The sequence below is a fragment of the Entelurus aequoreus genome, linkage group LG04, assembly GCF_033978785.1.
Source record: "Entelurus aequoreus isolate RoL-2023_Sb linkage group LG04, RoL_Eaeq_v1.1, whole genome shotgun sequence".
Taxonomy (NCBI): domain Eukaryota; kingdom Metazoa; phylum Chordata; class Actinopteri; order Syngnathiformes; family Syngnathidae; genus Entelurus; species Entelurus aequoreus.
Window position 1 is genome coordinate 442,546 of NC_084734.1, and position 17,482 is coordinate 460,027.

The 17,482-nt window shown below is 35.4% G+C and overlaps 1 protein-coding gene across 2 annotated transcripts in view; it reads left to right on the top strand.

Moving 5' to 3' along the window:
• LOC133648161 (rho guanine nucleotide exchange factor 6-like) overlaps positions 1-17,482 on the top strand; it is a 119,238-nt gene that overhangs the window by 25,146 nt on the left and 76,610 nt on the right. For both annotated transcript variants that reach the window (XM_062043943.1, XM_062043944.1), the window contains exon 3: positions 13,061-13,145. In XM_062043943.1, coding sequence (XP_061899927.1) covers positions 13,061-13,145 — 85 coding nt within the window. The remainder of the gene's footprint in view (positions 1-13,060; positions 13,146-17,482) is intronic.

Below are 17,482 nucleotides of genomic sequence, written 5' to 3' on the forward strand. Positions count from 1 at the left end.
TAAAATAAATAAAATAAAATAAAAAAGCCTCTGTGCATGCGCATAGCATAGATCCAACGAATCGATGACTAAATTAATCGGCAACTATTTTTATAATCGATTTTAATCGATTTAATCGATTAGTTGTTGCAGCCCTAATTGACTTATATGTTATGTTTGATATGAGTTATGTCAAAGATGTGTGCTCTGCACATGAAACACATACATAAATACTATTATCATTTTTTAAAATTACTTTATTTCTATGATTTTAAATGTTGCTAAAGGGACAAGCGGTAAGAAATGGGTAGATGGACATACTGCGTGTAATTGTAATGAGTAGGGTGGTCCCCATACCAATATTTTGGTACCGGTACCAAAATGTATTTCGAGACTTATTTAAATAAAGGGGACCACAACATTTTTTTGTTATTGTCTTTATTGTAACAAAACATTTTAGTGTACATGAAACATATGTTTATTATTGTCATTTAGTCCTTAAATCAAATAGTGAACATACTAGACAACTTGTCTTTTAGTAGGAAGTAAACAAACAAAGACTCCTAATTAGTCTGCAGTAACATATTGTGTCATTTATACACCTATTATTTTGTACACATGAGGGACAAACTGTAAAAATTGATTATTAATCTACTTGTTCATTTACTGTTAATATCTGCTTATTTTCTGTTTGAACATGTTCTATCTACACTTCTGTTCAAATGTAATAATCACTTATTCTTCTCTTCTTTGATACTTGACATTAGTTTTGGATGATACCACACATTTAGGTATGGATCATGTCGATACCAAATAGTTCATACATTGGTCATATTCAAAGTCCTCATGTGTCCAGGGACATATTTACTGACTTTATAAACATAATATGAATTTTTTTTTTTAAATAAAAAAAGATTTTGTGATGCTAAAAAATATCAATGCAATTATAGTAGTATCGACGAGATACGCTCTTGTACTTGGTATCATTACAGTGGATGTCAGGTGTAGATCCACCGATGGCATTTGTTTACATTCAGGCGCTAGCTTTTGATAGCAGTGACGCAGGTGAGCTATTGTATCCTCCTACGGTGTGTAGTGAAGCATGTTTAGCTATTCCTCGTCCTCCAGTGATAATGATACTTGTATGAAACTTACCTTATTTGTCGCCATTAGATTAGTGATTTAGAAGTAGCTAAAACACTGTGGATGGGTGTTAGCTGTCTTAAAGCAGCTCTTCCTGAGGGTGTTTCAGTGTTATAACTTCACCTTTATCTTGACTTTTTACACCAAAATGCATCCGTTCTCCCTTTTCTGTCTACACACTGTGTCTGCTTGTAAGTACTCTGTGTGTGTGCGCTGCCCAACATGCTCCCCTGCTCGTAAGACCAGCAATGTCACCACGTGACGACGCGCCGTCATGCCCGTTTAAAAAAAAAAAAAAAGATAAATTGTGAACCAGTACTTTTCAAATAGAGTATAGTACCGTTTTGGATTGATTAGTACCATGCTACTATACTAGTAGTGGTATACCGTACAACCCTAGTAATGAGTGATGGTCTTTACAAGAAGATGACATAACTGCACTGCACACATAGTTGACTTGTTTAAGACTTAAAAAACAGCCGTTGATAAAAAAAACCAAACTTCCCTGCTGTGAGATGTTACATGATGTTGCTGGTGCGCAACCTCTTGCGCTAAAAGAAATGCCAATAAAAATTAAATTTTTTCCACATCTTTATTTACACAAATTACATAGTACCGATAAGACTACCGATTAATACCAGTATCGATCAAAATATCGATATTGGTATGGATAAAATCCTAACCAAATACATGCCTAGTCAAGAGTAGCGGGGCAGTAGGAAATATTGGACTTTAAACTCACTAGGTCCTTCCTCAAAACACTTTGCATTCACACGCTTGTGGGTCAGAAAGTGTTTATCAGCAAAAATGCATTTGTTGAAATATGATTTTGATATAACTCATCCTTACCTCTTGAACACTGTCAATAATGTACAACATGTAGTTGAATGCTTCTCAATTATTTTATGTTAAGCCCCCCCTAGGAAGAAGAAGCCCCCCCACCCCCCCCACATAGTATAATTTGTCTATAGAATGATACACCTCTGCATAACTTTGTATCATTATTAACCGACTGCACAGTTCCTGTCTTCACAATAAAAGTTTAGCTTCTTCCTGCCTGCGCTAACAAAATAAGAGTTTCAAAAAACTAGCGCACACGAGCTAGCAAGCTAGGGAGTTTGCCGCCAAGGTATTTCTTGTAAAGTGCATAAAAAGGATGATGGACAAACTTTCATGTGGTATTGGACAGAATGGAGGACTTGTTTTTCCCTCCATTTGAAAATGTGGACGTTATCATCACTACTGTCTGATTCCAATCTATGCAAGTTATTTTATTTTATTTTATTTTATTTTGTGTTTTTCTCCTCCATTTGAAAATGTGTATGTTATCTTCACTACTGTCTGATTCCAATCAAGGCAAGTTATTTGTGTTTTATTTTATTTATTTATTTATTATTTTATTTTATTTTGTGTTTTCTCCTCCATTTGAAAAGGTGGAAGTTGTCATCACTACTGTCTGATTCCAATCAATGCAAGTTATTTGTGTTTTGTTATATTTTATTTTGTGTTTTATTTTATTTATTAATTTTTAATTTTTTTATTTTATTTTATTTTATTTTATTTTGTGTTTTCCCCTCCATTTGAAAATGTGGACGTTATCATCACTACTGTCTGATTCCAATCAATGCAAGTTATTTGTGTTTTGTTATATTTTATTTTGTGTTTTATTTAATTTATTAATTTTTTATTTTTTTATTTTATTTTATTTTATTTTATTTTGTGTTTTCCCCTCCATTTGAAAATGTGGACGTTATCATCACTACTGTCTGATTCCAATCAATGCAAGTTATTTGTGTTTTATTTTTATTTATTTATTATTTTATTTTATTTTATTTTATTTTGTGTTTTTCTCCTCCATTTGAAAATGTGGAAGTTATCATCACTACTGTCTGATTCCAATCAATGCAAGTTATTTGTGTTTTATTATATTTTATTTTGTGTTTTATTTTATTAATACATTTTTTATTTTTTTATTTAATTTAATTTAATTTAATTTAATTTTATTTTGTGTTTTTCTCCTCCATTTGAAAATGTGGACGTTATCATCACTACTGTCTGATTCCAATCAATGCAAGTTATTTGTGTTTTATTTTAATTTAATTTTGTGTTTTATTTTACTTATTTATTCATTTATTTACTTTTTTAATTTCATTTAATTTAATTTTTAATTTTTTTGTCTTTTTCTGCTCCATTTGAAAATGTGGAGGTATCATCACTACTGTCTGATTCCAATCAATGCAAGTTATTTGTGTTTTATTTTATTTTGTGTTTTATTTTATTTATTTTTTTATTTTTTTATTTTAAAAAATTAACTTATTTTATTTCATTTTATTTTATTTTATTTTATTTTGTGTTTTTCTCCTCCATTGTAAAATGTGTATGTTATCATCACTACTGTCTGATTCCAATCAATACAAGTCATCACAATCACAGCAACTTATATTCTTGTCTTCATGAAAGAAACATGCTTGTATTATCATTAAACACCTTTCACTCTTTCATAAATAAATCAACATAAATGATAAATATGAATGATCCCCTCCACTTGGTACATTGGAAAGCAGCTCACTTGCAGAAAAGGTGTGGCCACCCCTGCTTTAGATGAATAAGAAATAAAAATGAACTTTTTTGATTTGAGCAGATGGCTGCCATGACACAAAGTGGTCTGAGTACTTTCCGGACCTGCTTTATGAACATTTCTGACCAGAACTTTAGCTTCCACTCTCCTGGAGGGAATGTGGAGCAGATGTTGGGAGTGTCCTCGGTCTGGCTGAGGGCCACACTGGACACTAATCCCTCCTTTTTGCCTTGCATCTTTATAAATAATCTGCTCCTGGTCAGGTCTGGAGTCCCATCATGTGGTCGGTGCCAGTGGCAAAGTGCTGGCTCCTCCAAGCCCATAATTAGACCTTCTGAGGCTCTCCAGCCAGCCCACTGATGTCATCATGTCTTCCCCCCCCTCCTCCTCCTCCTCCTCCTCCCCCCCCCCCCCCGCACAAAGAACACAGTCATAGTGTTTTCACTTCTGCACTACAAAGAGGAAGTAGTGCTTGCAAGCTGAAGGCTGAATGAGATGATCTGTTAGTGAGTGCTCACGCTCGGCAAAGTAGAGCTGCTGCCTGTTGGTCAATGTGTCATGTGACCTCTGGCAGTGATGTTTTACTCCTCCTACACGCGTGGAGGAGGTGAGCGATGTACGACTATTGTCAACACAACAAAATGAATGATGCGCCGAGGACTTTGATCTAGGCTGCTAGTCTGTTCTATTGATTTACTCTTAATTAACATCCGCCATCTGTGTGTGTGTGTGTGTGTCAGTCAATATGCCGCTTTGGGTATGGTGCAGGTATACTACAAGAGCAGTGAAGTTGTCACGTTGTGTAAATGGTAAATAAAAAGAGAATACAACAAATCCTTTTCAACAAGATATTTCATGTTCACACTGTGCAAATAATCATGAAGTTAGAGTTTAATGGCAGCAACACATTGCAAAAAAAAAAGCATTGTTACCAGTGTGTTACATGGCCTTTCCTTTGAACAACACTCAGTAAAGGTTTGGGAAGTGAGGAGACACATTTTGGAAGTGCAATTCTTTCCCGTTCTTGCTTGATGTACAGCTTAAGTTGTTCAACAGTCTCATATTTTAGCCTGCACACATTTGCAATGTCTGGACTACAGGCAGGCCAGTCTAGTACCCGCACTCTTTTACTATGACTGTTGTAACACATGGCTTGGCGTCGTCTTGCTGAAATAAGCAGGGGCGTCCATGATAACGTTGCTTGGATGATACACTTACAAATAGTGCACCAACCCAAAAAACCTCCCTCCCCCATTTACACTCATTCACACAAAAGGGTTGTTTCTTTCTGTTATTAATATTCTGCTTCCTACATTATATATCAATATATATCAATACAGTCTGCAAGGGATACAGTCCGTAAGCACACATGATTGTGCGTGCTGCTGCTCCACTAATAATACTAACCTTTAACAGTTAATTTGACAAATTTTCATTAATTACTAGTTTCTATGTAACTGTTTTTATATTGTTGTACTTTCTTTTTTATTCAAGAAAATGTTTTTAATTTATTTATCTTATTTTATTTTATTCATTTTTAAAAAAAAGTACCTTATCTTCACCATACCTGGTTGTCCAAATTAGGCATAATAATGTGTTAATTCCACGACTGCATATATCGGTTGATATCTGTATCGGTAATTAAAGAGTTGGACAATATCGGCATATCGGATATCGGCAAAAAGCCATTATCGGACATCCCTACTTACAAGTAGCATTATCACTGGAGGGCAAGGAATAAGTAAACATGCTTCACTACACACCGTAGGAGGATACAATACCTCACCGGCGTCACAATGTAAACAAATGCCATGGGTGGATCTACACCTGACATCCACTGTAATGATACCAAGTACAAGAGCGTATCTAGTCGATACTACTATGATTAAATCAATTACATCAATATTTTTTATCGTCACAAAATCTTTTTTCCTTTTTAAAAAATTCATATTATGTTTATAAAGTCAGTAAATATGTCCCTGGACACATGAGGACTTTGAATATGACCAATGTATGATCCTGTAACTACTTGGTATCAGATCCATACCTAAATTTGGGAACTGAGGAGACACATTTTTGAAGTGCAATTATTTCCCATTCTTGCTTGATGTACAGCTTAAGTTGTTCAACAGTCTCATATTTTAGCCTGCACACATTTTCAATGTCTGGACTACAGGCAGGCCAGTCTAGTACCCGCACTCTTTTACTATGACTGTTGTAACACATGGCTTGGCATCGTCTTGCTGAAATAAGCAGGGGCGTCCATGATAACGTTGCTTGGATGGCAACATATGTTGTATGTACCTTTCAGCATTAATGGTGCCTTCACAGATGTGTAAGTTACCCATGCCTTGGCCACTAATACACCCCCATACCATCACAGCTTTTACACTTTCACCCTAGAACAGTCCGGATGGTTCTTTTTCCTCTTTGGTCCAGAGGACACGACGTCCACAGATTCCAAAAACAATTTGAAACGTGGACTCGTCAGACCACAGAACACTTTTCCACAGTCCATCTTAGATGAGCTCGGGCCCAGCGAAGCGTTTCTGGGTGTTGTTGATAAATGGCCGTGGCTTTGCGTAGTAGAGTTTGAACTTGCACTTACGGATGTAGCGACCAACTGTAGTTACTGACAGTGGGTTTCTGAAGCGTTCCTGAGCCCTTATGGTGATATCCTTTACACGCTGATGTGGCTTTTTGATGCAGTACCGCCTGAGGGATCCAAGGTGTGTAATATCATGGCTTACGTGCAGTGATTTCTCCACATTCTCTGAACCTTTTGATGATATTACGGAGCGTAGATGGTGAAGTCCCTAAATTCCTTGTTGAGAAATGTTGTTCTTAAACAATTTGCTCAGGCATTTGTTGACAAAGTGGCGACCCTCGCCCCCGTCCTTGTTTGTGAACGACTGAGCATTTCATGGAAGCTGCTTTTACACCCAATCATGGCACCCACCTGTTCCCAATTAGCCTGTTCACCTGTGGGATGTTCCAAACAAGTGTATTGACGAGCATTCCTCAGTCTTTTTTGCCACTCGTGCCAGCTCTTTTGAAACATGTCGCAGGCATCAAATTCCAAAGTAGCTAATATTTGCACAAAATAAGAAAGTTTCTCAGTGTGAACATGAAATATCTTGTCTTTGCCGTCTATTCAATTTAATATAAAGTTGAAAAGGATTTGTTGTATTCTCTTTTTATTTAGCATTTACACAACGTGACAACTTGTACTTTATCCACACACACACACACACACAGACTTTTGACTCAATAATGTCTTGAAAATTTAATTATATTGCATCAAAAATGTAATACAATATTAATCTTAATGTATTATTTGATTATAATTGCATAATAATGACAATAATGAATATACTTTATTCATTTTATGCAAGAACCCCCACGTTCTGCTTTATTGAACTACATTCTTATAACTTGAGTTAGTGCTTTTATTCACCACTAGACTTATGAACATTTTAACAATTTCTCAGAGGATGTGTCTATACTTGCTTTGGAATGAAATGACTTTTCTGCCTGTTAGCAAAATGATTTTATTTGGCGCAAGTGGTTGCCGGTAACTTGCAAAACTAGGTGTACAAAACTGCAAAAATATTGCATTTGCCTACAAAAATGTTGTTTTTTAATGGTATATTTATTCAGAAAGCAAGATGCAAATGCCAATATGACACCCGGGTGGTCACATGACTCCACCTTGGTGTGCATGTGTAAGGATGATGATGATGTAATGGTCTCCACTCTCTGAGCAGCACCAATCTACCTCCCGTATTTAACATGTTTTATTTAAATGTGAAACCAAATACGCTGGAGGAGAGAAGATGGCTGTGTGAGACATCAGCACGCGTGTGTTTGTTGTGCTCAGTGCTTTAATATGTGTGTCCTTAGTAGGGTTGTACGGTATACCAGTACTAGTATACCGGTACCAGTACTAATCAATCAAAAACGGTACTATACTCTGTTTGAAAAGTACCGCTTCCCCATTTTATACATATATATATTTTTTTAATAGGCACGTGGTGACATTGCTGGTTTTACGAGCAGAGGAGCATGTTGGGCAGCGCACACACACAGAGTACTTACAAGCAGACACAGTGTGTGGACAGAAAAGGGAGAATGGACGCATTTTGGTGTAAAAAGTAAAGATAAAGGTGAAGTTATAACACTGAAACACCCTCAGGAAGAGCTGCTTTAAGACACGCGGCTAACATCCATCCACAGTGTTTGAGCTACTTCTAAATCACCAATCCTTGTAAGTAAGTGTCTTACAAGTAGAGATGTCCGATAATATCGGTCTGCCGATATTATCGGCCGATAAATGCGTTAAAATGTAATATCGGAAATTATCGGTATCGTTTTTTTTATTGTCAGTATCGTTTTTTTTATTTTTATTTTTTTTATTTTTATTTTTTTTTTATTAAATCCACATAAAAAACACAAGTTACACTTACAATTAGTGCACCAACCCAAAAAACCTCCCTCCCCCATTCACACTCATTCACACAAAAGGGTTGTTTCTTTCTGTTATTAATATTCTGCTTCCTACATTATATATCAATATATATCAATACAGTCTGCAAGGGATACAGTCCGTAAGCACACATGATTGTGCGTGCTGCTGCTCCACTAATAGTACTAACCTTTAACAGTTAATTTTACTCATTTTCATTCATTACTAGTTTCTATGTAACTGTTTTTATATTGTTGTACTTTCTTTTTTATTCAAGAAGATGTTTATAATTTATTTATCTTATTTTATTAATTAAAAAAAAAAAGGACCTTATCTTCACCATACCTGGTTGTCCAAATTAGGCATAATAATGTGTTAATTCCACAACTGTATATATCAGTATCGGTATCGGTTGATATCGGTATCGGTAATTAAAGAGTTGGACAATATCGGATATCGGCAAAAAGCCATTATCGGACATCCCTAGTTTTATGCCTTTTCTGTCAAAGATAACTTTGTCTTTTATAGTAAAACTGAAATATGCAGTATTTAGTAATTAGAGCCTTAAAAGATCAATAATGCAGGACACCATTGATTTTAATTCTTTCATATTTTTGAGTAATCACAGTGAAAAGTTAAATAAGATCCTACTAAATATATTATGTATACAAAAGGTCCCCCACTCATAAAGTGATCAATTTTTATTAGGTTTTTTTTTTACTTTTAACTAGAGATGTCCGATAATATCGGCCTGCCGATATTATTGGCCGATAAATGCTTTAAAATGTAATATCGGAAATTATCGGTATCGTTTTTTTATTTTTAATTTTTTTTAATTTTTATTAAATCAACATAAAAAACACAAGATACACTTACAATTAGTGCACCAACCCAAAAAACCTCCCTCCCCCATTCACACTCATTCACACAAAAGGGTTGTTTCTTTCTGTTATCAATATTCTGGTTCCTACATTATATATCAATATATATCAATACAGTCTGCAAGGGATACAGTCCGTAAGCACACATGATTGTGCGTGCTGCTGGTCCACTAATAGTACTAACCTTTAACAGTTCATTTGACAAATTTTCATTAATTACTAGTTTCTATGTAACTGTTTTTATATTGTTGTACTTTCTTTTTTATTCAAGAAATTTTTTTTAATTTATTTATCTTATTTTATTTGATTCATTTTTTAAAAAAAGTACCTTATCTTCACCATACCTGGTTGTCCAAATTAGGCATAATAATGTGTTAACTCCACGACTGCATGTATCGGTTGATATCGGTATCGGTTGATATCGGTATCGGTAATTAAAGAGTTGGACAATATCGGCATATCGGATATCGGCAAAAAGCCATTATCGGACATCCCTACTTACAAGTAGCATTATCACTGGAGGGCAAGGAATAAGTAAACATGCCTCACTACACACCGTAGGAGGATACAATAGCTCACCGGCGTCACAATGTAAACAAATGCCATGGGTGGATCTACACCTGACATCCACTGTAATGATACCAAGTACAAGAGCGTATCTAGTCGATACTACTATGATTAAATCAATTACATCAATAATTTTTATCGTCACAAAATCTTTTTTCCTTTTTAAAAAAATCATATTATGTTTATAAAGTCAGTAAATATGTCCCTGGACACATGAGGACTTTGAATATGACCAATGTATGATCCTGTAACTACTTGGTATCAGATCCATACCTAAATGTGTGGTATCATCCAAAACTAATGTCAAGTATCAAAGAAGAGAAGAATAAGTGATTATTACATTTGAACAGAAGTGTAGATAGAACATGTTCAAACAGAAAATAAGCAGATATTAACAGTAAATGAACAAGTAGATTAATAATCCATTTTTACAGTTTGTCCTTCATAATGCGTACAAAATAATAGGGATGATGTTTGATAAGAAATTATCGAGTTCGAGCCTATTATCGAATCCTCTTATCGAACCGATTCCTTATCGAGTCCAGATAGGTTGTTGTATATGGAAAAAAACACACAATATTTGATTTAACAAAAGCTCACTTTTATTATATAAGAAAACAATTTAATCTAATAAATAAATAAATATTGACTGTTACCCCCCCCAAAAAATAAAATAAAATAAATAAATATTGACTGTTGTTATCCAAAGTATATTAAGTGGGATTTTTCATAAAAACAAATATATACAGTAACACAAAAACAAGCTGTCTCTGTGATCACTATAGGTGTATAAATAATAATATAGTGTTAAATAAAATCAGTCCCTTGGGCACAAAACTGAAAATAATACAGCTCTCCAAAAAGTGCACTTCTGCTGCTATTGGAACATAACTGTTTGTTATGATGCTTTGACATTTTTGCACTTTATTTCTTTATTGAAAGAAAATTCTATGAAGAGAACAGTTGTTTGCAAATGTGGTTACAATGCTAACAAATGAAAAGTTAAAGCTAAAAAAAGAAATACACTTTATTGCGTTAACATTATTTCTTTATAGGGGGAAAGATGTTATGAGCTAGGGAATATAACAACTACACTACCCAGCATGCAACGGGAGTGATGAGCATGCGCGGTAGCTCCGAAAAGTGTTGCATGTCGTCACCCGGCAGCTAAGAATGAGCACGCTGTGAAAGGAAACGTCAGGAACTCAGCCAACACGCCTCGTCTGCATTATTTATAATTAGACAGACAACACATCTACAGTGTGATTTTGTTTTGTTTACAAGGAAATAAAAACAAAAGTTAAAAAAGGGAGATATGTTGTGTATATATGTATGTGCTGCGGTTGCTTTAAGAACGTTGCGACAGCTGCCGTAAAGGAGGTGCGTTGCTAGCCTGGTTGCTATGTTTCCGGTTGGTGGTAAAAGTGTTCTTCATGTGTTTGCTCTAATCTCTCAGTAAAGTTATTCATTGGATTATACCTTTTGTTTTGAACTTTATTACACCTTGGAGCACTTTTTCCCGTCCATTGTTTTCCTGCTTTCGCTATCTGCGCCTAATGACTGAGCTACGTGACGCCATTTCTTGTGATGTCTCACGGAGCATTTCTGGTCGGGACGGTAGGGATGATACTCAAAACCGGTTTTCCCGGTTGTTCGATAAGAAAAGAACAGAGTCCTCGGACTCGAATCCCTTTTTAAAAACCGGTACCCGTTATCGAGACCACTATAGTAAAGAAAAAGAGTTGGTTCTATATTCGAATCCCTCGGAACGAATCCCGTCCCGACCAGAAATGCTCCGTAGGACATCACAAGAAATCAGTCACGTAGCTCAGTCATTAGGCGCAGATAGCGAAAGCAGGAAAAAAATGGACGGGAAAAAGTGCTCCAAGGTGTAATAAAGTTCAAAACAAAAGGTATAATCCATCGAATAACTTTACTGGGAGATTTGAGCAGACTACAAACACATGACGAACACTTTTACGACCAACCGGAAACATAGCAACCAGGCTAGCAACGCACCTCCTTTACGGCAGCTGTCGCAACGTTCTTAAAACAACCGCAGCACATACATATATATACAACATATCTCCCTTTTTCAACTTTTGTTTTTCTTTCCTTGTAAACAAAACAAAATCACACTGTAGATGTGTTGTCTGTCTAATTATAAATAATGCAGACGAGGCGTGTTGGCTGAGTTCTTGACGTTTACTTTCACGGGTGACGACATGCAACAACACTTTTCGGGGCTACCGCGCATGCTCGTAACTCCCGTTGCATGCTGGGTAGTGTAGTTGTTATATTCTCTAGCTCATAACATTTTCCCCCCTATAAAGAAATAATGTTAACTCAATAAAGCGTATTTCTTTTTTTAGCTTTAACTTTTCATTTTTTAGCATTGTAACCACATTTGCAAACAACTTTTCTCTTCATAGAACTTTCTTTCAATAAAGAAATAAAGTGAAAAAATGTCAAAGCATCATAACAAACAGTTATGTTCCAATAGCAGCAGAAGTGCACTTTTTGGAGAGTTGTATTATTTCCAGTTTTGTGCCCAAGGGACTGATTTTATTTAACACTATATTATTATTTATACACCTATAGTGATCACAGAGACAGCTTGTTTTTGTGTTACTGTACATGTTTGTTTTTATGAAAAATCCCACTTAATATACTTTGGGTAACAACAGTCAATATTTATTTATTTTATTGTATTTTTTGGGGGGGGGGTAACAGTCAATATTTATTTATTTATTAGATTAAATTGTTTTCTTATATAATAAAAGTGAGCTTTTGTTAAACCAAATATTGTGTGTTTTTTTCCATATACAACAACCTATCTGGACTCGATAAGAGAATCGATAAGGAATCGGTTCGATAAGAGGATTCGATAATAGACTCGAACTCGATAATTTCTTATCAAACATCATCCCTACGGGACGGGATTCGTTCCGAGGGATTCGAATAAAGAACCAACTCTTTTTCTTTACTATAGTGGTCTCGATAACGGGTACCGGTTCTCAAAAAGGGATTCGAGTCCGAGGACTCGGTTCTTTTCTCATCGAACAACCGGGAAAACCGGTTTCGAGTATCATCCCTACAAAATAATAGGTGTATAAATGACACAATATGTTACTGCAGACTAATTAGGAGTCTTTGTTTGTTTACTTACTACTAAAAGACAAGTTGTCTAGTATGTTCACTATTTTATTTAAGGACTAAATGACAATAATAAACATATGTTTCATGTACACTAACATTTTTTGTTCAAATAAAGACAAAAATGACATTTTTTGTGGTCCCATTTATTTAGAAAAGTATCGAAATACATTTTGGTACCGGTACCAAAATATTGGTACGGGGACAAGCCTAGTCCTCGTCATGTGTGGTCCATAGTGTGGTTTGTTATTTGTGTTCAGCCCATTCCAAATGTTCTTTCTTCCTCCGCAGGGGTTTGAACCCGAGTGTTTGTACAGCGGGGAGAACTTCGCCAAAGTCTTGGCCACTTTGCTGGCCGTCAACTTTGCCACACAAGGTAAGATCTCCGCCGTCCTTCCCCGACCTTCCCTCTCTGCTTGGTGGTTTTGCACCATCGATCGCTCCAACAGTTTTTCCACAATTAATCAATTATTCATGTGGGCTGTGTAATTGTCAAAGAAAAAAAAAACCAAGCCATCAAGGGTCACAGTGACTTCTAGGACTTGTTTTGTGGACTATCCATCCTGGAGCACACCGTTGTGAGTGAATAAGAAGACACATGGAGGTACAACGGTCAGCACACCTTCTACACCTGTGATTAGGGGGGGAAACATTTCGGTTCGGTACGTACCTCGGTTTAGAGGTCACGGTTCGGTTCATTTTCAGTACAGTAAGAAGACAACAAAATATAAATTTTTTGGTTATTTATTTACCAAATATGTAAACAATGGCTTTATCCTTTTAACATTGGGAACACTATAATAATTCTGCCCAAGTTAATCAACATTAAACTGCCTCAAGTTGTTGCTCAGATTAAATAAAATGACAAAACTTTTCTTCTACATATAAAAAGTGCAACATTCAACAGTTTCAAGTCAACTCATCATGCTTAATTTATGACAGCATTTGGGAAGCCTGTAGTTGATTTATTATGTAAATCAGGGGTCACCAACGCGGTGCCCGCGGGCACCAGGTAGCCCGTAAGTACCAGGGGCCGTACTTATCAAGCTTCTTAGAATTACTCCTAAGAAGTCTGCTAAGAGTTGACTTAAGAGTAAATAAATTCTTCGCTGAAAGCTGCACTTAAAAGTTAGTTATCAAGCGTCTTACTCACACTTTCAGCGAAGTGTAGGACTGAATCTTAAGTGTCACACTCAGAGCTGAATTACGACATTACTATGTGCCATAAACGCAATTTTAGGTGACGTCATTTCTGTGTCCATAGAAATGACCAATCACGGAAGGGAATCCGTTGTCTAAGAATAAAGAAATATCTTGGAAATATTTAAGTGGACAATGGGAGTGTATATTTTGACAATAAACTACAAAATAATACAAAACAAACTAGTCCCCGCCGGCACTCACGCTACCGCTCCCTCTCTTCTCTCGCCCACACACTCACTGACATCACTCACCTCACGGCCACACACATACGCTACTGTCATAACATTTTCTTTCCAATTCATTAATTAGGCAACTAATTTGAAACGGGTGTGGGTGGCTCTATATATACTAGCCCACTGCAGCCACATGCAGAAATCAACATGGAATCGAAAAGTATTAAATCTGTGACAAAAATAATACCCGCTCTGTCTAAACGATACCGTTTGATCAGCTGCTCGTCATCACACAAATCCAGAACATCGTTCCGCTCCCTGAACGTTCGCGCACGTCTCTCTCGCCTCAGTGCCATCCCCTGCTGGCAACTCCTAACCACTTAAGACACCTCTGAAGGTCTCTTAAATATCGTGGAGAGTAGGAGTGATTCTTAGACTTAAGAACGTTGATAAAAAGCTTTTATTCTTAAGTTTGAGAGTAGGACTAAATTTCGCAAATTCTCAGGACTTAAGTGTAAAATGGCACTCTAAGAAGCTTGATAAGTACGGCCCCAGATGAGTAGCCCGCCGGCCTGTTCTAAAAATAGCTCAAATAGCAGCACTTACCAGTGAGCTGCCTCTATTTTTTAAATTGTATTTATTTACTAGCAAGCTGGTCTCGCTTTGCCCGACATTTTTAATTCTAAGAGAGACAAAACTCAAATATAATTTGAAAATCCAAGAAAATATTTTAAAGACTTGGTCTTCACTTGTTTAAATAAATTCATTAATTTTTTTTACTTTGCTTCTTATAACTTTCAGAAAGACAATTTTAGAGAAAAAAATACAACATTAAAAATGATTTTAGGATTTTTAAACACATATACCTTTTTACCTTTTAAATTCCTTCCTCTTCTTTCCTGACAATTTAAATCAATGTTCAAGTAAAAAAATTTTTTTATATTGTAAAGAATAATAAATACATTTTAATTTAATTCTTCATTTTAGCTTCTGTTTTTTCGATGAAGAATATTTGTGAAATATTTCTTCAAATTTATTAGGATTAAAATTCAAAAAAAAAATTCTGGCAGATCTAGAAAATCTGTAGAATCAAATTTAAATCTTATTTCAAAGTCTTTTGAATTTCTTTTAAAATTTTTGTTCTGGAAAATCTAGAAGAAATAATGATTTGTCTTTGTTAGAAATATAGCTTGGTCCAATTTGTTATATATTCTAACAAAGTGTAGATTGGATTTTAAACCTATTTAAAACATGTCATCAAAATTCTAAAATTAATCTTAATCAGGAAAAATTACTAATGATGTTCCATAAATTATTTTTTTAAAGTTTTTCTCTTCTTTTTTTTGGTTGAATTTTGAATTTTAAAGAGTCGAAATTGAAGATAAACTATGTTTCAAAATGTAATTGTCATTTTTTTCGTGTTTTCTCCTCTTGTAAACCATTCAATTAAGTGTAAATATCATTAATTATTAATAATAACATAGAGTTACAGGTAAATTGAGCAAATTGGCTATTTCTGGCAATGTATTTAAGTGTGTATCAAACTGGTAGCCCTTCGCATTAATCAGTACCCAAGAAGTAGCTCTTGGTTTCAAAAAGGTTGGTGACCCCTGATGTAAATGTTGTATTTTTATCAACATGTGATAGCAGGGACCCTGCCATTCAAAACTAGGCTGCTCCATTACTAATGATTAATGTAACTATAGCTGAAAAAAATAGTACAATAGCAATAGGAGAGACTATTCACCCCTGAACACCATGGAGTTCATGTAGGCTTAATGATGCACTTACATTATTATATCAACTATCAGAGACAGAAACTCTTCATTTAACATAATGTCTCTTTTTGCTGCTTCAACACAGCTCAATCAACACAGAAAAAGGTCAAGTGAAATAACAGACAGACAGGGCTTTGCTGTCCGTAACACACACACACACACACACACCGCAAAATGAGCTAACGTTACGCTAAAGCTAACTAGCCTTCACCTCAAGCCAGGACTGCGAGCGGGCTGAGCTGCAGTTTATATTTGTAGAAGGTCAACGGGCTCATAGTGATGTTACTAGTAGTTGACTGGGAGGTGTTTATTATCATTTGGGGAGAGTCCGCCGCCTGATGATTACCTGCTAAACCAGGGGTGTCCAAACTTTTTCCACTGAGGGCCGCACACTGAAAAATCAAAGCAACGGGGGGCCATTTTGATATTTTTTATTTTAAAAACCAATACAATTATGTATAAAAAAGATACATTTAGGCCTCCACTCAGACTTGATCCCGGGGACCCCAAAAGGTTTTGGTCAAAAAAAAAATTACAAATGTGTCATTATTTAGTATTATTATTATTATTATTATTATTCAAGGTTTAAATCTCTAGATCAACATTAGGTCTATCTGTCAATATAACGCTTTTAAAGATTTAAGTTGTATGCCATTTTTGTCAAGGAAAACCGTGTTTTTTTATGGAAAAAAACACAAAATATGCAATATTTTCCCCCAATAAAATTTTAAAGTGGAATATTTGAGATTATATAATAATTGGAGTCTTAAAAAGGTCAATAACTCATAACAACATTGATTTTAATTCATTATTTTTTTGAGCAATGACACTTAAAAAAAAAAAAAAAAAAAAAAAAAAGTCCCACTAAAATTATTGGGGATCCAAAAGGGTACTGCTCAGTAAAGTTTAAAAAAATAAATCCAACATTTTTGAAAAACTTTTACCACAATAGTCTCAAGATCAACGTCAGATCTATCCGTCAATTATACCTTTTATTGTTGTTTATGTTTTTTGTTTGTTCTTTTTAGGCCCTTCTTTAAAAAACTTTGTTTTTTAAATGGCAACCAAAAAATATGCGACATTTTGCCCCCAAAATATCTCAAAGTGGAATATTTAATGTGAAGTAAATGGAGCCTTGAATAGGTCAATAATTCATAATGACATTGATTTTGATTCATTATTATTTTTTTAAAGAAAGAAACAGCCTGCATGGCAGCTTTGTGTTATTAGAGTAAATAATGCAATATTTTCTTGTTACATTTCACCTGTTTGCACTTTCATACCACTTTTTATGTTTTTTTATTTTTTTTTCATCGTAATTTTAGAATGTGCCGTGGGGCCGTTAAAAAATTACCTGCGGGCCGCAAATGGCCCCCGGGCCGCACTTTGGACATCCCTGTGCTAAACGCTAAGCACTGACTACATGCGCTCCAATCAGATAACCAGTAACCAATCAGATGGTTGTGTGGGTGGGACAATGCCGGGTGTTGTGTAGAGCAGTGGTCCCCAACCTTTTTGTAGCTGCGGACCGGTCAACGCTCGAAAATTTGTCCCACGGA